The 26,018-nt window shown below is 41.4% G+C and overlaps 1 protein-coding gene across 8 annotated transcripts in view; it reads right to left on the bottom strand.

Moving 5' to 3' along the window:
- Window positions 1-1,173: 1,173 nt before the first annotated feature.
- Window positions 1,174-26,018, bottom strand: part of LOC128136192 (ras GTPase-activating protein 1) — a 143,774-nt gene continuing 118,929 nt past the window's right edge. For 5 of the 8 annotated variants that reach the window (XM_052775373.1, XM_052775380.1, XM_052775379.1 and 2 more), the window contains 6 exons: window positions 16,532-16,618; window positions 13,464-13,531; window positions 8,981-9,069; window positions 6,062-6,139; window positions 4,575-4,709; window positions 1,174-2,401 (listed from right to left, as the gene is read on the bottom strand). In XM_052775373.1, coding sequence (XP_052631333.1) covers window positions 2,318-2,401; window positions 4,575-4,709; window positions 6,062-6,139; window positions 8,981-9,069; window positions 13,464-13,531; window positions 16,532-16,618 — 541 coding nt within the window. In that variant the 3' untranslated portion in view covers window positions 1,174-2,317. Of the gene's footprint in view, window positions 2,402-3,586; window positions 3,636-4,574; window positions 4,710-6,061; window positions 6,140-8,979; window positions 9,070-13,461; window positions 13,532-16,531; window positions 16,619-26,018 lie in introns of those variants that run through there. The other 3 variants (XM_052775374.1, XR_008233283.1, XM_052775376.1) reach the window with 3 other exon arrangements.

The raw sequence follows: 26,018 nt of genomic DNA, 5'->3' as shown, positions 1-26,018 counted from the left end.
TTTTCTGGCCAACATACCTATAGAAGTCCTTATTATTATTCTTTGCATCCCTTGCCAAGTTCAGCTCCAGCTGTGCTTTAGCTTTCCTGACCACATCCCTACACACCTGGGCAGCGTCCCTATATTCTTTCCAGGATACACGTCCCTGCTTCTACTGCCTGTGCATTTCCTTCTTACATTTTAGTTTGACCAGGAGGTCCTTACTGAGCCATGCTGGTCTCCTGCCTTCCTTGCCCAGTTTCCTACATGTGGGAATTGAGAGCTCCTGCAAGAGCTGCTAGCTCTGTTTAGCTCCTTTGTCCCTGAGGGCAGTGCTTAAGGTTCATAGAATGTTAATAGAGCCTTAAGGTTAATAGAACCTTAAGTGCTTTAGAGCAGGATGTGCTGCCTTCTTCCCAAGCTTGTCATTGAACTAATTGAAAGAAAACAACCTTGCTTATAACATTTTCAGCATTCCAAACATTCTTCTCAAATGTACTGTTAAAAAGAGACTGCAGCATCTACAGTATGGAACATAATCATAGTTGTGTGAATTAACCTGTTGCTGCATCTGCTGATCCTGCAGCTATAATCTCAGATTAGATTACTGTAACTAATGTACATGAGGACTACTGAGAATAATTTAAAAAAACCCCAAACTTCAAGCAGTTATATGCTGTCCAAAGCCAGGTCAAAGTATTTCATTGTACTGGTTTTGGCTGGGATGGAGTTAACTTTCTTCATAGCAGCCCATATGGTGCTGTGTTTTGGATTTGTGACTATAACAATCTTGACAACACACCAGTCTTTTGGCTGTTGCTGAACAGTGTTAGCACAGTGTCCAGGCTTTCTGTTTTTCCCACTCTGCTCCATCGGGGAGTAGGCTGGGGAGTGAGCAAGAAGTTTGGAGGGATCACAGCTGGGACAGCTGACCTGAGCTGGCCAAAGGGATATTCCATTCCATATAATGTCATGCTCAGCAATAAAAGTGGAGGGAAGGTTTTTTTTTGGGGGGGGGAGTAGCTGTTGTTCAGAGACTGGCTGGACATCAGTCTAGTTCTGGGAGGTGGTGAGTGATTGCCTTTGCATCACTTGTTCTGTTTTTCTTTTCTTCATCTTTCCTTTCTCAACCCCTGAGTTCTCTTGCTTTTGCTCTTCCTATTCTCTCCCCTGTCCTGCTTTTTTTGGGGGGGGGGGGGGGGAGTGAGCAAGTAGCTGTGTGGTGCTTAAGCTGCTGGTAGGGGGTAAACTACAACATTAATTTTCACACACTGTTTTTGGAAATAAGTAGTGGTGTCAATTTTTTAATATACATACCTAAATGCAACTTTGAGATTTACCTACAGTCATTTTTGTCAATGCATTTTATACATAGTAGATAAATAGCCAACCATATCTGTTATCCAAATTTCATTTTTACAATGTTCTATTACTTGCACCCAAAGTTAGCCAGTTTCCATAAAGAGCCTATTGGCAGCTTGATTATTTTAAAAACTTATTTTTCAGGTTTAAAAATAAGATTCACGATAGCCTTACATTACACACAAGACCAACCAATACATATTTTATAAAATGGTTTAATGGATGCATGCATGTCTGATACAGTGATAATAAATTTACTGAATTCTAATTATTCACTGTTGTAAACATTTTACAAAAGCATTGTGATTTACCTGGATGGATACACAGTCCTTGATGGAAGAATTATTTAGACTGAATCAGTGGCACATTCAAGAATAAAGCTGACAAGATCCCTTCTGCATATTCTTTTGACATGATTCCAGCAAGAGAAACAGCATGGTATAAAAAGTATACAGGAAAGATTGTTCTTACAATAACCATCAAACTCTGGAAATTGTAAATACAAGTTCAAGTGGTTGAAACAAAGTCATAATAAGTGTAACCAGTCAGAAATTACAGTAAGAAATTTTATCCAGTTACATGTAGCTGTCAAAACAATGCATTTCTTTCCTTATCAGTTGATAATTCTTTTCCAACAAAACAGAAAAACTTTGGCAATTGCAGGCATTGAAAATAATTTTCAAAGTTCAAGACAGTCACAGCATTTTCTTTGCAAAAGGTAAACTGTACACCAAGGCTCAGAGGCTGTAAAAACTGATTCCAAGTGGAAAAAAGTGCAAATATCCTGCACAGATAGTTTAAAAAGCTGCTGGTACAATCATTCACTAACAGAATCTTTGTTTTCTTTTTGCATAGTTCACACATCACTGGGAATGTGACAGGGTGTGCTATTTTTGGCAAGAGCAAAAAAAGTGATACTTGTGTAAGTTGCCATGTTAGACATGCTGGATCCATGCAGAATTTAGGTAGAGGGCTGCTACCTGATGTTATTAGACACTGAATACTGATTTTGTTTTTGTTGAAGCAGTTCTGTAATAGCCAACAGCTTCTTAAGAACATGCTGTAGAAAAAAACAAAACCAAAAAAACCTCAGTACAACCCTACATTAGCAACTAGAAAAAACCAAAACCCATCTTGCTTGAGAAGCATCTTCAACATTAACCTACCAGACTTAGAATTAGGTAGTTTAAAATATATTTAAACCCACACACACCCCCCAACACCCTGCCCCTCCCCGCTCCAATTCCCTAGTCACTAAGACATTACTTCAAAAGGCAACTGTAAAACAGCAATATGAAATTTATCTGTACCCATGGAGACCCATTAAGTCTTGCCAACTTAACCTGAGAGTTTCAAAATGAGAGTTCTCCTATCTATTAAAAACAGTCCGTAAACCAAAAATCCATTCTCAGGTATTTTCTCCACGTGAAAGTGCAGAACTGGGCCAAGAAAATGAAAAAAAAGTCTGGTGACAAAAAAAAAAAAAAAAAGGTGATAATACAATTCACTTCTGCACAGGCAGAACTACCCTCTTTTAACTTTCTGAAAACCTGGTCATTAAACTAAACCAAATGCAACTGAATATACACATAAAACAGGCTGAGAAATTGTATTGCTAATGCACTGTCAGGAGTTCAATCATTTTTTCATTATAGTAGAACTATGTTCAGCTACAACAGGGTAATCCTGAACCATTAGGGCACTTACAGGAGGAAAAGGGGAAAAAAATTCAAGAGTTTTCTTTATGGAAACCCATTAAGAGAAATTACTCTTCTGAAGTAGAAATATAAGTGTATCAAGGAAACAGTATCATACAGGCCTTGTGAAAGAAATTATATATATATATGTTGTGTAAGCAACACATATTTAGTACTGAAAATTTCTACTATCCTGCCTTGCCAGTCTAACCATCATTTTTGCTTTGTCAAGACTAGCAGTAGCTTTAAGTGAATTATGAACTTGAACATGATTGATTTTTTTCCCCTCATATGCCACTGAAGAGGTAAATTGTAGTAGTTATTAAACTGGATTAGTTTTGAACTGCTATAATGAAGCATTATCTCATTTTTAATTCCTTGAGCTTTTTTCTGCCAAAGATGATTAAATACAAATATATTTTCACCTTTTGCAAAATCACCATCAGAGATCCCATTAATCCCCTTATTTAAAAAACATCACTGCCAAAAAATGCATTATTTGAGTAACATCTGCTTCCAGGAGAAAGAAATATAGATTTATTGTCTACCTGGGTTTAAATTAAGGCCTTCAAAGAGTCAGGATATAGGAAATCGAGTCTTTAAACCATGAGAATAATAAGAAATCAGATAACAAGAAGTTATTTTGAAACAATTAAAAACTATTTTAAAAACTACCTCTTCGAAAATGAGTCATTAAATAAATAGTTTAAGCTGATACTGATTAAATTTAAGGAAGACCATCTCTAAACAAAAAGGCTTTCTATAGTACAAGTGCCCCTGTCCCCAAATCATTAGCATTAAAAAGGGAAGACTACTTAAATTATCTCCTGCACAGCACAGTATACTAGTCAAGCATACCAAAACATATTACTGTGCAATAAGTAGAATTGCTGACTTGAAGTTCATCATAATTAGTAGACCATAGGCAAGTATATTACTTTTGCAGTATTTTGAGACAATGCATGAAGTCATGTGAATTTTTTTCCTCTTAAAAAATAATTTTTCATAAAAGCTGTATAGAAGTTTAACAGTTCGAACAGAACACTCATTTATAGTGTTTGCTAGAGAAGTTTGCCATGTTTGTTTACAAATGTAATAAATGAGGAAGCAGAAATGAAGTAGTGATAGAAAGGTAAGGAAAGTAAATTTAGTTATTTAGTTCTCAATTAGAAGAACTAGATCCTAAAACTAGAGCCTGTCAGGAGGCAGTAATTTCTTGGGTTTGGGCTTCCTCTAGAAACTAAAAACTTCACCTGGAAACTAAAAAAAAAAAAAGCAAAAACCAAACCAAACCAAAAACCCCAACAAAAAAACCCCAACCCACTGCTTTAAAACATCTTTGGTTTTGTTGTATAAATACTTAGTTCATAGTTTTGAGCTGCTTTACCTTTACAACTAGCAACCTCCTGGTGAAATGTACATATTATTTATCACTCATACCGCTGGACAGAAAAATTACAGAAGAATCATGATATTAAGCAATAACTCAAGACATGCTATCTGTACCTGTGATTTTTGTTAATCATTGTAGTTTACCTGCATTACACCTCGCTCATTACTGAGTGTCCGAAGTTCATCTGAATGTGCCACACACATCTCATGCAAGGCTGCCAGATAACGAGATAAGTCAGTTCTAGAGTGCTCTGTAGTGTCTGGAAGCTCAGGAACATTCTTTAACAAAAATTATGAGAGCAGACTTAGAATGGTGAGTAGCCAGGCATATAAGAAATTAAATTACAGTTCTACAGACCTGCCAACAGTTGCTTTGATACTGCAAGCAAGTACAGCAATGCTTTTCTTCACAATTAAGTCTTCTGTCCATGTTATCTAATACAAATTATATATTTCCTCCTCTCCACAAGCATCTATTTTATGAAGATATTTTAATTAAGGTTACACATTTCACATGGAGAGATTACTAAATATACAGCAATTCCTATTCCTATTAGGAGGGTTCTACTAAAAGGTTTGATGTTGCTATGCTACCTCTGAGCTGGCCAGAAAGATACTGAGAAAAGAGATTCATATTATACCCTCCCCCCAAATGAGGGGATCCATCCATTAGGTGGGGTTTTTTTAAAATTTAAATCAGACAATAGCAGCAGCAAAAATGGACACCAAGAAAACCCCCAAACTATCAAGTCAGTAAATCCACTAATAAAATAATGTAATTAAAACAGTAGATTAATCAGTTATTTTAAAACCCAACAGTTTTCTGAGTCCTCATGCATACTCTGCCATTTAAAGAAAAAAACAGTATATCATAATATGCAGAAGTTGCCGTTTAACCAGAAAAAGGTGACATATGGCAATCCACCTGAATGACACACTTCAAAACACTCATTCTTATAGATTATCAAAATAGTCTGAGATGTCTTTTAGGTCACTTTTAATGGATCAATTCAGGAAGCTAGGCACGTTTCTTTCATCTTAATTTTTAAAACAAATTCTTGGTTTCAACATACGCATATATAAATACGTGAGCTCCTAACTCTTGTTATAGCTATCATACACAAACAAAACAGTAACAGTTTCAAAGTGAACTGCAATTATTATTTTCTTTTAAACTACAATGTCTAGAATTCATGCAGTGAGACATTTGGTAATGTATAACTAAAATTGAACATAATATTTTTTAAAACTTCAATTTTTTCAATCTCAGGTCAAAACCATATGACAAATTACACATAAGAATTTTTTGGTTTTAAATATTTTTTAAAAGATTGGTATTTTTGGCCAAAAGCCCTAATCCTTGAGAGAAGCTCAAATAGATCTCATGTCTACAGCAGTACTAAATGAATAAAATCTTTCTAACAGGACATTTGATTAGTTTTAATTCTGTGCAACAGGCCAGCAATCTGCAGTTCCTAAACATGCATAAGAAAAATTTTTCAGTAACAAGCATTCAAAATTGTGTGGGAGCTGATGCATTTTTGAGCTATTTAACAAGAACTGTAAAGAATGTTAATTTACAATGTTGCTATACAACTTCCAATAATATTTTTTTTAAACCACTTACTTACCCCAAGTTCATCTAAGAACATGATCATGCGATGTTTGTTACTCTTGATGAATGGATTTACCCCCTCCATATATGGCTCCTAGTAATTTTTAAAAGTATTTATTAGAACAAATCAATACCAATTTAATAGTCATACCTGAAGTGAACACATTGTAATCAGAGACAAATGACACTGCAAAACACAAATGTGTCATCTGGAGTGATTTTATTTTTTCAAGTGAATTTATAATGACTGGTGTACAGCCAGTCAAAAGATTACACTGTTTTTGTATTCCAGATGGATTCTGAAATTGTTTATATATGCATTGTGACATGAAATTTTACATTTCTGAAATACTGAAGATGGACTTCTTTTTTTCATTGCAGCTATATAATGGAGAAAACACTTTCAGAGGTAACATCAGGACATAAGTGCCCTCCTCCTTGTTCTTTCGTTAATGCTTACATTCCAAGTTGTGAGTGTCAGACAAATGGCTTTATGATGGCAGCTTGAACTTGCTCTCTTTCATTATGCTTAAGTCAACAGATTTTTATTGTTCAACCATGTTGCGACTTGGGAACCAGAACAGACCAATTGTTGCTGGCATTCTTTTAGTGATGCAATAGAAACTTTATTAAAAGCTGAGGCTTTTTAGTGCAACTTGTAAAACTGATTTACAAAATTATGTCAAGCGATATGAAAATGAGTACAAATAAAAGGGGTATTTCAAAATGCTGTACCAAGAGAAAACACCAGTCTAAGGAATAAGTAGAGGAAAAGTGTGTGTGTAGAGGGGGAGCCAGACATTAGTATTTGTTAATTTGTTTCAGAATTAAAATACTCTATATCCAGGCTGGAATTTTAGTCCTAATTGGTCTCCTTTCGAAAGTGAATTATTACATATAGTATATAAAAGAACATGGATGTGGAATGTATTTCAAGGTTCTGTACAGAGACATGCCAATATTACTGAAAGATGTCTCCCTATTTTGACATCAAATAATCAGTGGAAATGCAAAAAGGCTCCCATCATCTACTTAAGGCAGATGATACATCCTTCTTGAATGGATTCTTTCTAATCACAGATTTCTACTCTAGCATTTCTCAGTTGTCTTTTTGATATGGATATTCCTAAAGAAAATTTACCCATTTTACCATCACATAGATGTTTTCTTTGTGGAGGGATGGCTGCCTGCCTCTCCTCTCCCACTTCTCCAACTCCAACACCCAACTAGTTGACCAAGGGAAGCCAGTAGATGTGATGTTTTTTCGGATTTTAGCAAAGCTTTTGATACTGTCTCTCACAGTATGCTTCTGGACAAAACATCCAGCATACAGCTAGAAAAGTCCATAATACGTCAGGTGAGCGATTGGCTGACAGATCGGGCTCAAAGAGTTAGAGTAAATGGAATTACATCAGGCTGGCAGCCAGTCACCAGTGAGGTTCCCCAGGGCTCAATTTTAGGGTCAGTGCTCTTTAATGTTTTTATAAATTATCTGGATGCAGGAATTGAATGTACATTATGTAAGTTTGCCAATGATACTGAACTAGGAGCTGTGGACTCCCTGGAGGGTAGAGAGGGCTTATAGAGAGATCTGGATAGACTAGAGAGCTGGGCAATCACCAACCGTATGAAATTTAACAAGAGCAAGTGCCGGATTCTCCACCTGGGACAGGGTAATCCTGGTTATACGTACAAATTGGGGGATGAGAGGCTGGAGAGCAGCCCTGCGGAAAGAGATCTGGGGGTTTGGGTTGATGCCAAGTTGAATGAGTCAACAGTGTGCCCTGGCAGCCAAAAGGGCCAACCGTGTCCTGGGGTGTATCAAGCACAGCATAGCTAGCCAGTCGAGGGAGGTGACTGTCCTACTCTGCGCTGCACTGGTGTGGGCCCACCTCGAGTACTGTGTGCAGTTTTGGGCATCTCAGTATAAGAAGGACATCAAACTATTAGAGTGTGTCCAGAGGAGGGTGACCAAGAGGGTGAAAGGTCTCAAGGGCAAGACTTATGAGGAGCGGCTGAGGTCACTTGATTTGTTCAGCTTGGAGAAGAGAAGGCTGATGGGTGACCTCATCGCAGTCTACAACTTCCTCAAGGGGGGCAGTGGAGGAGGAGGTGCTGATCTCCTCTCTCTGGTGACCAGCGATAGGACACAAGGAAATGGAATGAAGCTGCATCAGGGGAAGTTAAGATTGGACCTTAGGAAAAGGTTCTTCACTGAGAGGGTAGTCGGTCACTGGAACAGGCTCCCCAGGGAAGTGGTTGTGGCACCAAGCCTGTCAGAGTTCAAGGAGCATCTGGATGACGCTCTTAGTCATATGGTTTAGTTTTAGGTAGTCCTGCAAGGAGCAGGGAGTTGGACTTGATGATCCTTATGGGTCCCTTCCAACTTGAGATATTCTATGATTCTATGAATACTAGAGTATGACTGCTACCCTTTTGGTCGTTGACAGACAGAAAAAACAGTCCACATACTTCCACTGTTGTCTTTGGAACAAATGTCTGAGTTTATCTGTTCTCATAGCATGAAAATATGGTTGCATCACTCTTTATAATACTTACTAGTATGGTCATTGGTTCATCAATTATTTTAACAGGTCACTGCTGTTGTTCATACTACCAGATTCAAAATCTTCATGGTATGTACCAAATCATTCACATAAGTTTCTAGATGACTCATTCTCAAATGATTGACTCCTCTTTCAAATTCAGCCAGACTTTATGCTACTGCTCTAGTTTAAATCAATACCCTGTTGAGCTCCAGCTGAAGAGGATAGAAGAAACTGCAGGAACAAGGCCTCCTTGCTGATAAGACACCCAGGTCACACATCAGGATTTGCACAAGAAAACAGCAACAGATTTTTGTCTGTATTAAACAGGAACATTGAAATGCATTGGAAATGCAGTTCTAGACTGTTCTGTGTAAAATTATATTCACCTTAGCTCCAAATTCAACCAGATTTGCTAAATTCTGCACAGACTTGGCGACCAGTGTCAGCGTTCTTGCAGCAGTAGGGGAAGGAGAATCTGATAGGAATACAAAGTAGAGAGTTACTGGCCATTTCATTTAAAACTTCCAGTAGTCACATGAAAGTTAAGCTCTTCTACAATTTGTTATTTATCATGGAATTAAATACTTTGGATGCTGTAACAGAACTGCATGTGGAAAATATCTCATGATCAAGTAAACTTTTGTTGTTTTAGTAATTATGTCCACAAAAATATTAATATGCATATCTGACTTTCTGTACTAGTTGCTTACAGAACAAAGTAAGCAAAATAAAGTGTTCCTCAGAAGCCTAAGGTTAACAAAAGTTTTATGAATTAAGTGAAAAGCCTTTTCACAAAAATCAAACAGCTCTGTTAAAAGGAAGATTTGTTGTTAGAATCTAATAAAATAATTAAGTTTACCCTTTTTCTTATTCGCATATACCCATATAAGTAGGTCCTGCATTGTTATGCAAATTATACTTTAAATTACGAATACCAGGAAAATAGACTAAACATTGCATGCAATCGTGGCTTGTATTTCCATGAAAGTATAGCTATTTACTGCACAAATAAAATGCTAGAAACTCCTGGTACAATCACTTGTTGGAAAAAGTTGTTTTAACTAAGAGATTAGTGTTAAGCATGGGGGTTTTTGGTTTGTTTTTACAGTTATGGTCAAATCTGGCTTTCCACTTACAGGCCATTTAAGTGTTCCAAAATTGACATGGTTATTATATAAAGTCTAAATTTCACAGTGCTTCATAAGAATGCTACATACTCTTCACTGTCTATCTGTATGTTTTGATCTGTCATTCTGCCCCCTTCCCCACTCAGCACTGCAATTAATTAAAAAATAAGTTCCAACTTTTTAGGCATAGCTGGAGCTTAGACTGAGGCACTAATCATACAGCTAATCTCAGTTGTTCATAGCATCTAGTGCTTAGTACTGTACATCCCTTTGAAGAAGCAATGCTGGAAAACATTACTAGCCTTAGAATTGGGAAGTTCAGGTGAAGAGAACTGATCTAAAGAAGAAGTGTATTCTTTAAAAAAAATAAACTAAGAAGGTTGAAACAAAGGACTTAAGTTTTTCAGTAAAGATTTTTGAGAACAGTTGTTGAGGTGAAGGATAGGCACATTGCTGCTGAAACTGAACTCTATACACCCAGCCTTCAGAATATTTCCCCTCCCCGCCCCATTACATCAAGGAAGTATGTTAGAAGCTTTGCTCCAAAAGAGAGAGAGTCCCCTTCCTTTTTTTTTTTTTTTTTTAAACAGCTCTAACAGCCCTATATAGAGTCTGTAAATTTACCTTAGCGAAAGTGAAGAATATTATCTGAACTTCTAAACAGGACTAACACTTACAGACAAGCTTAAAAAGGATTACACAAATTTATGGATAACAACTCCATTTACAGCTAAAGACACAGTGGTCTCAATGCAGTCCAAGTTAGAAAACATGGAACTCACAAATCTGAAGATGATGAAAATACTAAAGAAAGGATCACCATATACAAGGCCATGGTTCTTAAATGATTTCCCTAAAGTGTGTATGAAAATTATTAAAAAGGGAGAAAGGAACTTTTGGACTGACTCAGGCCTTCTCATTTAGTATAGCTTAAAGAGAGAGGACAGAAAACTTGATATGTTGTCTGAAAGGCTGCCTATAAAGGGAAAAAAGGAAAAGTTTTTTTCCCCAAAGGGCTTCTGAAACAAGTGATTTCTGATTTCTTCCTATTTCCAAACCAGCATTTTACAGGTAAAATTGAGAAGGTGTTAGGGAGGGAAGGAGGAAAAACAACGGCTAGTGCAAACCAAATGCCCTCTAGGTTGGGATGATCTTTGCCAAAAAAAAAGAAAAAAAAAAGGAGGGGGACGATGACACAAAGATGTAGTAGTTTTAAAAATATGTAACTCAAATGTCCCAATATTTTAGTACTACAGTTTTCCCACCAGTAGTTTATGCCTTTCCTTTCTTCCTCCCACAAGGATGTATTGGGTTTGTGTGGCAAGGTGTTGGTAGCAGGGGGCTACAGGGGTGGCTTCTGTGAGAAGCTGCTGGAATCTTCCCCCATGTCTGACAGAGCCAACGCCAGCCGGCTCCAAGATCGACCTGCCGCTGGCCAAGGCTGAGCCAATCAGCGACAGTGATAGCACCTCTGTGGTAACATATTTAAGAAGGGAGAAAAAAAACCCCAAACAAACCTGCTGCGGAAGAGCAGCCAGAGAGAGGAGTGAGAATATATGAGAGAAACAACCCTGCAGACACCAAGGTCAGTGAAGAAGGAGGGGGAGGAGGTGCTCCAGGCACCAGAGCAGAGATTCCCCTGCAGCCCGTGGAGGACCCCACGCCAGAGCAGGTGGATATGCCCAAAGGAGGCTGTGCCCCCATGGGAAGCCCATGCTGGAGCAGGCTCCTGGCAGGACCTGTAGACCTGTGGAGAGAGAGGAGCCCACACTGGAGCAGGTTTGCTGGCAGGACTTGCGACCCCATGGGGGATCCACGCTGGAGCAGTCTGTTCCTGAAGGACTGCAGCCCGTGGGAAGGACACACGTTGGAGAAGTTCATAGAGAACTGTCTCCTGTGGGAGGGACCCCATGCTGGAACAGGGGAATAGTGTGAGTGTGCTGGTTTTGGCTGGGCTAGAATTAATTTTCTTCATAGTAGCTAGTATGGGGCTATGTTTTGAATTTGTGCTGAAAACAGTGTTGATAATACAGGGATGTTTTTGTTATTGCTGAGCAGTGCTTACACAGAGTCAAAGCCTTTTTTGCTTCTCACACCACCCCACCAGCAAGGAGGCTGGGGGTGCACAAGAAGTTGGGAGGGGACACAGCTGGGACATCTGACTCCAACTGACCAAAGGGATATTCCATACCATATGACATCATGCTCAGCATATAAAGCTAGGGGAAGAAGGAAGTGGGGGACATTCAGAGTTATGGCGTTTTGTCTTCCCAAGTAACTGTTACGCGTGATGGAGCCCTGCTTTCCTGGAGATGGCTGAACACCTGCCTGCCAATGGGGAGTATTGAATGCATTCCTTGTTTTGCTTTGCTTGCGTGCGCGGCTTTTGCTTTCCCTATTAAACTGTCTTTATCTCAACCCATGAGTTTTCTCACTTTTACTCTTCCGATTCTCTCCCCCATCCCACCGGAGGGGAGTGAGCGAGCAGCTGTGTGGTACTTAGTTGCTGGCTGGGGTTAAACCATGACAGTGAGGAATCCTCCCCCTGAGGAGGAAGGAGCAGCAGAGACAAATGTGATGAACTGCCCAAAACCCCCATTCCCCATACCCCTGTGCTGCTTGGGGGGGGAGGAGGTAGAGAACTCAGGAGTGAAGTTGAGCACGGGAAGAAGGGAGGGGTGGGGGGAAGGTGTTTTAAGATTTAGTTTTTATTTCTCATTACCCTACTCTGATTTGATTGGTAATAAATTAAATTAATTTCCCCAAGTCGAGTCTGTTTTGCCCATGATGGTAATTGGCGAGTGATCTCTCCCTGTCCTTATCTTGACCCATGAGCCTTTCGTTATATTTTCTCTCCCCTGTCCAGCTGAGGAGGGGGACTGATAGAGCGGCTTTGGTGGGCACCTGGCATCAAGCCAGGGTCAACCCACCACAAAGGAATACAGCATAACTTAAAACCTGAAATCTCATCAACACAGCCTTATGTCTAGAACAACAGTAACATACATACTAGTTGTTGCATCTGTAAGACCTCAACTATATCTGTAAGTTAAAATGCTCAGAAACATTTCTAGGTGCTTAAGCCAATTGCCATGGAATAATCCATGCCCTCACCATTAAAGGTTCACAACAAAGCCCCACGCCAACTGTGTCAGATGTGGTCCCTGATGCACGCCAACACCCAAATCACGCCTAAGAACTGTTTAGGAGAATGCTATCTGATATCAGCCAGAACTGTGCTACAGATCAGTATAGCAATTTCACAATCCTGTTCTAGCAAACAGGAATAGTCCCTGTCACTGTTTTATTTACTGAGAGAGATGCACTCTACAAAGAGAGCATCAAAAAACAGAGTAACGCTTTTGTACTGGGCCTGGCTAGGATAGAGTTAATTTTCTTCATAGCAGGTCATGTGGTGCTGTTTTAGATTTTTGTCGAAAACAGTATTGATAACACACTAATGTTATAGCTTTTGCTGAACCGTGTTTGCACAGCATCAGTACTGTTTTCTTTTTTTTTTTTTTTTTTACTTTAAAACAAGACATTGGGAAAAAACACTGTCTAACCTTTGAGGGTGAAAACCGTATGCTGGCTGCCTTAGGGAGAAAGTCAGTCAATTGATATGGACAACATGACTTTGGACACAGTGTTCAAAAGACTTCATATTTTGCTAAATTAGGCACTAAAGTAAGTTCATGCCTCTTACTACATAAAGTATGAATTCAGTCTGAAGCATAGTCACCTGAGATGATATTAAACATCCGTGGGTTCAGGATAGCAGGACAAATCAGTCGAAGAAAAACAAAGCCACTGAAATGGAAAAAAATTGTATTTTGTTCAATAATAAAGTTAAAGAATGAATGTAAAATTATGTAGTCTTTAAGCATTTAAGTCAGTGTGGAAATCTTTGTGAGATAGATGACAAACCACCAGCCTGCACTCCATGAATATGTTTGTTAATTAAGAATGTCTTGTTATGATTTCAACTATGATAAAAACTGAAATAAAACCAGGCATATTGATTTCCCAATTAAGGTGAACCTCTGAAACCACCTGGGAAAAGCTTAACTGTAAAGCCATAGTGAAGCCTGTAGTCTAAGACCACTCTGGCTTTAAAAAGGAGGAACACTTCATCTCCTGCCTCCCACAAGTGTTTTACTGTCTACTACAGCAAGTAATTCATCCTGCAGCCACTCACTTCCCCAAGCCAACATAAGGAGAGCAAGAGTGCACAGTCAGAATGAAACCTCTCTTTTGGCAGCAACATGGCCTTAGTTCAGCTTGAACTGATCCATATCCTGATAACAGTACACTATTATCCTAGAAGAATAATACTTGATCAGCTACTTTCCTCACAGAAGTAATTGCTGCCACCCAGACAATCTAGAAAGCTAAGGAAAAACACTCAGTTTGACTGCAGAACTAGGAACTTATTAAACAGAAACCCAAAATAGCCTTCAGTTTAGCATGAGAAAAAACTAACTTTCTGTTGACAGCTGAAGTAAAAAATATCCATCTCAGGTTAACCATAATTCTGGAATACTGCTATAAAATGAAGTGACATATGGACCAACTAAAGCAATCTAACTCACCTCTCATTTTGTTCAGAGTTCGTGGACACTACCAGCAGACTGTTTTTTCACTACAGCAATACTAAAGCCTGACCACTTAAAAAAGAATGGAAGTGGACTTTGCACTACCTTGCTTGTTAAGTATACAGTGATGGCATTGTCCATTATTAATTGGAAGTGACACATGTAGCAGTGAGGTTAACACACCTTTCATGTGTCCAAGACACTTGAATTCCAATATATACTGTTATGGAAGTTTCCTATTTCTCCAAGAACCATGGATTATGGGCTGAAAAAACACTCCTGGCCCAGTGTGAAACAAAAATATTTTCTATGAGATGAACTTAAAGCTATGAGGAAGTAAATAATTTTGAAGTCATGGCACATATATCAATTTCTCTTGTAGATGGCCTGAAGTTGAAGACAACTGGGATATGAACCTAAGATGGACCTTGCAGATACAGAAGATTTGGTGCTTCTTACACTGGTCAAGCTGTCTAAATTAAGAATGAGTCAATACCTATGCATGGGTTTTTACAACCAGACAGAAATGGCAGCACTTTCTGAATGATATAGAAGGGAAGCTACCCAGACACTTAAAAACTATCCACCTGTCTCTGAATATGTAATCATTCTTGAACCAAAACCAGTGCAATAAAAGATAATATTCTTCACTGGAGGCTGCAAAAAAGCCTGTACTCTAGAGACAAGTCACAAGTATCCACTTATGAAGGCTAAGATGATGAGAGAAAGGGACCCAATACTTATAGTATCCAGCAGAGATCCCAGCTGTATCCACTTAAGGAAAGCCACATGTCTCTCTCTGGAGATGGAGAGGAACAGAAAGAGACATGATATTTGCTAAGTTCTACACACTTGCAATAGGCTAGCCCCAACACCTCTGATATGAGCAGCCTCAATTTGAAGGCAAACCACCTGCAGAACACTGTTGACAGGCATTTTATTGAAGATTTTTCTTCAAGAAAATCTTGAGTCACTATTGTTACAAACACTAAATGACAGGGAAATAAGCATGGAAGGTACTGTACTAATTACACTAACATTTACTGAAACTCTGGGGAAGGAAGGGCTCCCATGTCTTAATTTCTGTCTCCAGCCAAAGTGATAAACAAGAGCCAATGACAAATCATCTGGAAGACACTGTTCAATGGGAGATTAACCTCAGCAAATCATATCAGTGCCAGATACTGGTCTACCAGCAATCTAGGCTTGCAAAAAAAGGTAAAGCAAGTGTAGAAGAGATGTGGCTTTGATACCCTTAAACCCCCAGTATCATTTAGAACAAGTGTCAAGACCTCATTTTTGTCAAAGATTTTTTTGACCTGCACTGGCAACTGATAGCGTTAAAGGAAGAACTATTTATTAAATTGATTTATGAATGCAGACTGGAGTTTTTGTACTCAGTGTCAGTTCAGAGGAGCCAGGTTCAGTTGCCTGTAACATTTTTACAGACGCTCTGGAATGTTTCAACATGATTGGGCTGGAGCAGAGAAATGAAACAAAACTGGGACAGCATAGAAGTACGTATTTTCAGAAATGAACACTGTGTGTTGATTCTGAGTGATCAGCACTGGGAGTCTTCACCGATGCAGAGAACTATATATTCCAATGCAGACAGTACCTCAGTGAAATCTAATTACAGTCCAATCACCTTCCTGAAAAGGTATTAGTTTCCTTAACATGTTATGTCTGCATTTTAAAGGACATTCATCTTAGCATGTGTAAGATTTTTCAAATAATTAACACACACTACATAGGAGACCCTGGATAAGGCATGGTCCTCCCAGACGGCATATGACAGGAACATCATCTTCAGAGGTCACTGCTCTCCAGAGGTATGACAAAGGTTAACTATCACTTTGAGAGAACGTTTTCTCTTTCCCAACATGAAAAAGGAAATCAATATTTTAGATTAGTTTGTAAAACTTAACAAAATACAAGTAAATTCAAAGTTAAAGCTATTAAGAATAGCTATACTGACCTCTATACTACATCTCTAGCAAGGCTTTAACAGCATGACTAAGAATCGAGCAAGCTCTCAATTCTTAATTGGGATATCATGCCCCAGTACCATAATAATTTAATATTCTTGTAACCTGTATAAGTACTATAAAGTTTTGGCACTAAAAGAAAAAAATAGATAAGCACAACAAAGTATGACAGTAATAAGATGTTAAAAGATTATTTTCAGCATAGAATAAAGTAACAAGTAACTTACCTAACAACTCTTGTTCTCATTGTGGTATTAGCTGGCCACTTGTTTTGAACAGACTTCTGCAAGCATCCATAAATATATCTCAATGTCCTGTAAAAATAATAGCTAATTAATCATTTCATTAAAAAACTTCACTGTCCTGGTTTCGGCTTGGATAGAGTTAATTTTCTTTCTAGTAGCTGGTATAGTGTTATGTCTTGGGTTCAGTATGAGAAGAATGTTGATAACACACTGATGTTTTCAGTTGTTGCTAAGCAGTGTTTATACCAAGTCAAGGATTTTTCAGCTTCTCATGCCCAGCCAGCAAGAAGGCTGGAGGGGCACAGGAAGTTGGGAGGGGACACAGCCAGGACAGCTGACCCAAACTGGCCAACAGGGTATTCCATACCATGTGACATCATGCCCAGTATATAAACTGCAGGGAGTTGGCCTGGGGGGGATCGCTGCTCAGGAACTAACTGGGCATCAGTCAGCGAGTGGTGAGCAATTGCATTGTGCATCACTTGTTTTGTATATCCCAATCCTATTATTATTATTGTCATTTTATTACTGTTATTATTATCATTATTAGTTTCTTCCTTTCTGTCCTATTAAACTGTTCTTATCTCAACCCAGGAGTTTTACTTTTCTTCCTGATTCTCTCCCCCATCCCACTGTGTGGGGGGGAGTGAGCGAGCAGCTGCGTGGTGCTTAGTTGCTGGCTGGGGTTAAAGCACGACAGTCCTTTTTGGTGCCCAGCATGGGGCACGAAGGGTTGAGATAACAACAGATCTGACCAGAGTGTGTTAAAACGAATTTGCTACAAGCATTCATTATATTGGTTTAATACTTGCTGGTCACAATGTTGGTTTATTGGCTCTTAGAGTTGTGGTGCTCATTTTTAGAGTTCTGTTATGTATCACCTCACTTGCTGCATGGAGTCCCTGTGCTGCTGATTATCATCCATGGGAGGTGGATTTAGGTTTTCGCTTTGATGTACTATGTAACACTGGCTTATGGTATGATAAAATTATTGGTCCTGGGACTAATCTGATATTTGCACTCAGCGTTGTCGTCACCTCTACACTTCGGGAGCCATCTGCGGGAAACTATTAATAATTACACCATTTACCTTTCCATCTCGGAGAGCCAATCTATGGGCGAGACACCTTTCCTCCCCTTTCCCTTCTCCTCCAGTCTAATTACAATGGCATTTGAGAAAAATGAAAAATTTGAATACCCTTGGGATGTTGAAAGCAGCATGGTCCTATTGCTAGAATTAGCATGTTCCTGAATGTGGTTCAGGTCTTGTTTAGGGTTAAAGAACTGTTTAAGAAGATCACCCAGAGGTCTGCCCTGAGGCTGGATAATGATGAGTGGCAGGGTGTGTGGGGTAGTATGGGCAAGTACCTACACCAGTGGGCACCTCCAATGTTTTGGAACTTCACCCCTGAACAAGTGCAGAATCCTGAAAAACTAGTAGAACATTTGGAAAAAGTATGCTATCACCCTGACAATTCCAGGGAGACACAAATCACTGCAACGTGCTGGGGCCTGGCCCATGCCTATCGAGCCCTGTTCAATGCTATTCAGTACCCTCAAGGGGAAGAGAAGGTCTCTGGATCTAACAACAAAAGGACAGGCACTGCGGTTACTCCAACCCCCACAACAGGCACTGCAGCTGAACCAGAGAACCAACCCATACCAGTATCAATTGCCCCCATACACAAGAAGAAATATACAAAAAAATCAGTTCGCTGAGCGAAGGATGAAGATGAACCAGGGTCATCATGGGAACAGGAGGAAGAGGCAGAACCAGAGGTAATCACCCGGTCCCTATCCCTGAGTGAGCTGCGGGATATGCGAAGATTTCAGCCGCTGTCCAGGTGAGCACATTATCACCTGGCTGCTCCAATGCTGGGACAATGGGGCTAGTAGCCTGGAATTAGAAGGTAGGGAAGCCAAGCAGCTGGGATCGCTTGCCAGGGAAGGTGGCATTGACAAGGCAATTGGAAAAAGGACACAAGCCCTCAGCCTCTGGAGGTGACTCGTGTCAAGCGTGAAGGAAAGGTACCCCTTCAAGGAAGATGTCATATGTCAACCAGGCAAGTGGACCACCATGGAGAGAGGTATCCAATATTTGAGGGAATTAGCCGTGCTGGAGGTGATTTATAATGATCCGGAAAATGCACAATTACCCAAAGATCCAGACGAAGTCTAATACACACGACCCATATGGCGGAAGTTTGTATGGAGCGCACCATCGTCCTATGCCAACCCACTGGCAATACTGACCAAGAAAGACAAAGAAGCACCGACGGTGGATAAAATGCCTCGCCAACTCCGTCAATACGAAGAAAATCTCTCCTCCTCCCTACAAGCCTGCATCTCGGCTGTGGAAAAACTGTCTGAAAACTCCAAAATACTGATCAAACTGATGGAAAAGTCGTATTCCCCACCTGTACGGACCAGGATCTCAGCTATTAGGAGTGAGCGTTCCTCTGCCCAAGAGAATATAGGAGGTATACACCATGGAGTACCCTGTAATTTTACCTGTGTGAGCATGAAGAGGACATGAGGAAGTGGGATGGAAAACCCACCTCGGTCCTAGATGCACGGGTACGTGAGTCGCAAGGAAAAACAACCACAAAAGGGGATTCTACCAGGAAAAATGCCGCTCCAGTTTCCAAACAGTAGAAGGGCTGATCTTACTTCTGATCCTCTTGAAGGGACTTCTGATTCATGTTTACAAAAAGTGAGTAACGAATACTATGGCCAGGACTAGAGGGGCCCTGCCTCCAGCCACGGGGAGGAAAGGGATAACTGGGTCTATTGGACTGCGTGGATTCGATGGCCTGGCACATCAGACCCACAGGAGTACAAGACTCAAGTAGATACCGGTGCACAGTGTACCCTAATGCCATCAAGTTATAAAGGGGCAGAACCCATCTGTATTTCTGGTGTGACAGGGGGATCCCAAGAGTTAACTGTATTGGAGGCTGAAGTAAGCCTAACTGGGAATGAATGGCAGAAACACCCCATTGTGACTGGCCCAGAGGCTCCCTGCATCCTTGGCATAAAATATATCAGGAGAGGGTATTTTAAGGACCCAAAGGGGTATCGATGGGCTTTTAGTATAGCTGCCTTGGAGATGGAGTGAATTAAACAGCTGTCTACCCTGCCTGGTCTCTCTCAAGACCCTTCGATTGTGGGGTTGCTGAGGGTTGAAGAACAACAAGTGCCAATCGCTACCACAGCGGTGCACTGGTGGCAATATCGCACCAACCGAGACTCCCTGATTCCCATCCATAAGCTGATTTGTCGACTGGAGAGCCAAGGAGTGATCAGCAAAACTCGCTCACCCTTTAATAGTCCCATATGGCCCACACAGAAATCTAATGGGGAGTGGAGACTAACAATTGAGTACTATCGTGCCCTGAATGAAGTCACGCCACCGCTGAGGGCTGCCGTGCAGACATGCTAGAACTTCAATACGAACTGGAGTCAAAGGCAGCCAAGTGGTATGCCACAATGGACATAGCTAATAATTTTTTCTCAATCCCTCTGGTAGTAGTACTGGCCACAGTTTGCTTTCACTTGGAGGGGCGTCCAGTACACCTGGAATCGACTGCCCCAGGGGTGGAAACACAGCCCCACCATTTGCCATGGACTGATCCAGGCTGCACTGGAAAAAGGTGAAGCTCCAGAACACCTGCAATACATTGATGACATCATCGTATGGGGCAACACGGCAGAAGAAGTCTTTGAGAAAGGGAAGAAAATAATCCAAATCCTTCTGAAAGCCGGTTTTGCCATAAAAGAAAGTAAGGTCAAGGGACCTGCACAGGAGATCCAGTTTCTAGGAATAAAATGGCAAGATGGACATCGTCAGATCCCAATGGACGTGATCAACAAAATAGCAGCTATGTCTCCACCGACTAGTAAAAAGGAAACACAAGCTTTCTTAGGCGTTGTGGGTTTTTGGAGAATGCATATTCCAAATTACAGTCTGATTGTAAGCCCTCTCTATCAAGTGACCCGGAAGAAGAATGATTTTAAATGGGGCCCTGAGCAACAACAAGCCTTTGAAGAAATTAAACGGGAGATTGTTCATGCAGTAACCCTTGGACCAGTCCGGGCAGGACAAGATGTTAAAAATGTGCTCTATACCGCAGCCGGGGAGAATGGCCCTACCTACCTGGAGCCTCTGGCAGAAAGCACCAGGGGAGACCCGAGGCCGACCCCTGGGGTTTTGCAGTCGGGGATACAGAGGATCTGAGGCTTGCTATACTCCAACTGAAAAAGAGATATTGGCAGCATATGAAGGAGTTCGAGCTGCCTCAGAAGTGGTTGGTACTGAAACACAGCTCCTCTTAGCACCCCGACTGCCAGTGCTGGATGTTCAAAGGGAAAGTCTCCTCTACACATCATGCAACTGATGCCACATGCAGTGAGTGGGTCGCACTGATCACACAACGGGCTCGCATAGGAAACCCCAGTCGCCCAGGAATTTTGGAAGTGATCACGGACTGGCCAGAAGGCAAATATTTTGGAATGTTGCCAGAGGAGGAGGTGACGCGTGCTGAAGAGGCCCCACTGTATAATAAACTGCCAGAAAATGAGAGGCAATATGCCCTGTTCGCTGACGGATCCTGTCGCATTGTGGGAAAGCATCGGAGGTGGAAGGCTGCTGTATGGAGTCCTATACGACAAGTCACAGAAACTGCTGAAGGAGAAGGTGAATCGAGTCAATTTGCAGAGGTGAAAGCCATCCAGCTAGCGTTAGACATTGCTGAAAGAGAGAAGTGGCCAGTGCTCTATCTCTATACTGACTCATGGATGGTGGCAAATGCCCTGTGGGGGTGGCTACAGCAATGGAAGCAGAGCAACTGGCAGCGCAGAGGTAAACCCATCTGGGCTGCCGCACTGTGGCAAGATATTGCATCCCGTCTTGTTGTAGAAGTACGTCACGTACATGCTCACAAACCCAAGAGTTGGGCCACTGAATAACATCAAAACAACCAATAGGTGGATCAGGCTGCCAAGATTGAAGTGGCTCAGGTGGACCTGGACTGGCAACATAAGGGTGAGCTATTTATGGCTTGGTGGGCCCATGACACCTCAGGTCATCAGGGAAGAGATGCAACATATAGATGGGCTCGTGATCAAGGGATGGACTTGACCATGGACACTATCGCACAGGTTATCCATGAATGTGAAACATGTGCTGCAATTAAGCAAGCCAAGCAGTTAAAGCCCCTGTGGTATGGAGGGCAATGGATGAAATATAAATATGGGGAGGCCTGGCAGATTGACTATATCACACTCCCACAAACCCACCAAGGCAAGTGGCATGTGCTTACAACGGTGGAAGCAACCACCGGATGGCTGGAAACATATCCTGTGCCCCATGCCACTGCCCGGAACACTATCCTGGGCCTTGAAAAGCAGGTCTTGTGGCGACATGGCACCCCAGAACGAATTGAGTCAGACAACGGGACTCATTTCTGAAACAACCTCATAGACACCTGGGCCAAAGAGCATGGCGTTGAGTGGGTGTACCATATCCCCTATCATGCACCAGCCTCCGGGAAAATTGAGCGATACAATGGACTGTTAAAGACTACATTGAGAGCAATGGGGGGTGGAACCTTCAAACATTGGGATACACATTTAGCAAAAGCCACCTGGTTAGTCAACACCAGAGGATCTGCCAATCGGGGTGGCCCTGCCCAGTCAGAACTTTTACATGCTGTAGAAGGGGATAAAGTCCCTGTAGTACACATAAAAAATATGCTAGGGAAGACAGTCTGGGTTACTCCTGCCTCAGGCAAAGGCAAACCCATTTGTGGGATTGCTTTTGCTCAAGGGCCTGGGTGCACTTGGCGGGTGATGCGAAAGGATGGGGAAGTCCGATGTGTGCCTCAAGGGGATTTAATTTTAGGTGACAATAGCTAATGAATTAACTTGTATGATGTTAATTGCTATATAACCCTGCTACTGTATGCTATCATTACTCTAATTGTTATATGCTATATCAATAGTATTACAGTAAGAATCACTTAGATCAAGCAAGAATGAACTGTGATAAAACTGAGCAAAGCGCAGTAGTGATGGGACCAGAACTGCCTTCAGCATGCAACAATCCAACACTACACACCATCCTCCTGCTGCGCCCAATGTCGCCCGCTCGCCACACCACACTAAAGCCCGATCCTACTCTGCCGACTGAGAGGACTTCGTGCCATCCCTCCTGCCCAGAAAGACTGTTATGACAGATGGAGCCCAAAGTCATGGACTAAATGAACTGAACGGACATTTTATAGGGATGGCCCATAGACCAAGGGAATATCTGTGTGCATATATATATAGAGAGAGAGAGAGAGACAAGGGGAGTCAAGAGAATCTCAGTAGACATAATAAGGGGGGATGAAGGATGATGTTTAGCGCTTACATTGTTGAAATTAGCTGAGGCAGAGACAGTCTTTGATAAGAAGAGCTGGTCCCAATAACCAGCCAATGAGGCAGAGACAGTTCCTGATAAGAAGCAGGAGCAGGCCCCAAGAGCCAGCTAAGACTGGTCTTGCGGCTTGGGTGAATACCAAGAAACCACTGAGCCTGCGCAAGAAAAAAGGTTACTAGCGGTGACGAAGAGGAGTCATCTATCTTCATCTCTGCGACCACCAGACGACCACCATAAAGAGGCACTGCGCAAGCGCAGTTGAGAGGAGACTATGGAAATGACCTCTCGGAGCTAATTTTAATATGAAGCGGGGATAGGTCATGCATATGTATAGGCGTATTGTGAAATGTAACACTTGACTGTATAAACTTGAGACAAACTGCCGAGTCGGGTGCGCACGACTTTGGTGGGACTACCCCCCGTGCCGCCCAGCGCTGAATGAACATACCTACTTTACAATCTCACTGATTGTGGAGTCTGTTTTCCGCACGTCAATATATATCTCTCAAAGGACAGAAAAGGTGATGGTGATTAATTAGGATGCATTGGAAAGTATGGGACCTGAGCAAGACGTAATTGGTATAGAATAAGGGGTGGATATTGTCCTGGTTTCAGCTGGGATAGAGTTAATTTTCTTTCTAGTAGCTGGTATAGTGTTATGTCTTGGGTTCAGTATGAGAAGAATGTTGATAACACACTGATGTTTTCAGTTGTTGCTAAGCAGTGTTTATACCAAGTCAAGGATTTTTCAGCTTCTCATGCCCAGCCAGCAAGAAGGCTGGAGGGGCACAGGAAGTTGGGAGGGGACACAGCCAGGACAGCTGACCCAAACTGGCCAACAGGGTATTCCATACCATGTGACATCATGCCCAGTATATAAACTGCAGGGAGTTGGCCTGGGGGGGATCGCTGCTCAGGAACTAACTGGGCATCAGTCAGCGAGTGGTGAGCAATTGCATTGTGCATCACTTGTTTTGTATATCCCAATCCTATTATTATTATTGTCATTTTATTACTGTTATTATTATCATTATTAGTTTCTTCCTTTCTGTCCTATTAAACTGTTCTTATCTCAACCCAGGAGTTTTACTTTTCTTCCTGATTCTCTCCCCCATCCCACTGTGTGGGGGGGAGTGAGCGAGCAGCTGCGTGGTGCTTAGTTGCTGGCTGGGGTTAAACCACAACACTTCACTGAATAAAAAAAGCTGGTCAGAAAGGATCTAGTCCAACCTCCTGCTTAATGCAGAACTATTATCAACGCTAGGTTTATAATTCAGACATAAGCTTTAAATTAATTTAAAATCTCCTATGACAGTCCATTTACAAATGGCAAAGAAAGTCCTTGACTAATACACTATTCTATTTGTGCAGATAAAATTCTGATTATTCATATGTGCATTAAATGTTTTATAATACTTTTTTTCCTATTTCTTAGGTAGTGTTTCCTTTTAAAAAATGAAAAAAAATATGGCTTGGTAGCTTTTTTTCTTGGGTTTTTTCCATTTTTTATCTGAATGAATAACAATTTGTGTATCCATAAATACAGGTTAGGTGTTTAGAAGTAGTTAAGCAATAGTCCTCTCCTATCAAAAAATTGGAGCACTCTGCTGTATTTCAGAAAATGTTAAGAGATGCACCATATATTTAAAAGAATGAAGCTTTTAACGCTAACCTTGCTATCACTGACACAAAAGAAACTTCTGTGCTACTGTGCCATTCTGTGGTAGATTGACCCCAGCCAGCAGCTAAGCCACCACCCAGTCACTTGCTCACTTCCCCTCAGCAGGATAGGGGAGACCATCAGAAGGGCAAAAGCTAGAAAAACTCATGGGCCGACATAAAGACAGTTTAATAGGTAAAGCAAAAGCTGCGCATGCAAGCAAAGCAAAACAAGGAATTCATTCACTACTCATTGGCAGGCAGGTGTTGAGCCATCTCCAGGAAAGCAGGGCTCCATCACGCATAATGGTTACTTGGGAAGACAAATGCCATCACTCCAAATGTCCCCCCTTCCTCCTTCTTTCCCCACAGTTTTATTGCTGAACATGACATCATATGGTATGGAGTATCCCTTTGGTCAGTTGGGGTCAGCTGTCCCAGCTGTGCTCCCTCCCAACTTCTTGCTCACCTCCAGCCTACTTGCTGGGAGGGGTACAGAATGGGGAGAGAAAAAACAACCATGAAATACTGTGCAAACACTGTTCAGCCAAAACATGGGTGTGTTATCAACATTGTTTTAGTCACAAATCTAAAACACAGCACCATTGAGGCTGCTATGAAGAAAATTAACTCCATCTCATCCAAACCCAGTACAATCTCCACCTGTTATTTAATACCATTTACGTCATGCTCGGGTTCTACACTATCCAGTACATCCTCATCAACCACCAACCCCATTCCCGTCCTTTGATATATACACATATATCATTCCCTTAGTCTATGGGCCCCCGTATGAAGCGTTCATTTAGTCTGTGACTTGGGCTCCATCTGTTATGGTGGTCACTCCGGACAGGAGAGGTGGTGTGTTGCGTGGAGTTATTGGGCACCAAAGCCAGCTCAGGTTGGGTCACTAATGCACTTGCCTGGCTTCTTGCAAAGCTCATCCACCGTTAGTTCGGGTGGTTCCTGTTATAGTACTTCTTATAGCATACGACTCAAATCATGGGTTACAACAGTTTAAACATATATCCATTACAATCTCCACCCCTGGTCCTTTTGGACCAGACTATAGAGTTTAACATTGCAATGAACTCCATCCCTTGCCCCTGCTCCAGCATGGATCCTCCATGGGTTGCAGTCCCTTTGGGGATATACCTGCTCTGGTATGGACTTATCTACAGGCCACAGTCCCTTCACAGGGGTGTACCTGCTCTAGCATGGACTTATCTGTACCAGTCACTTCGACTCCAATTCATACTGGAGTTCCTCCATGTCTAGTACAGCAGCACTCAGCAGTGGCGTGACTTCATTCAGGCCACGATAGTCCACTGTTAGTCTCCACTCCCCATTAGACTTTCGCGCTGGCCATATAGAACTATTCAAGGGTGA

This window comes from Harpia harpyja, chromosome W (genome assembly GCF_026419915.1).
Source record: "Harpia harpyja isolate bHarHar1 chromosome W, bHarHar1 primary haplotype, whole genome shotgun sequence".
Taxonomy (NCBI): domain Eukaryota; kingdom Metazoa; phylum Chordata; class Aves; order Accipitriformes; family Accipitridae; genus Harpia; species Harpia harpyja.
Note: the sequence above shows the minus strand (reverse complement) of the source record. Positions and strands in the feature narration are given on the sequence as shown.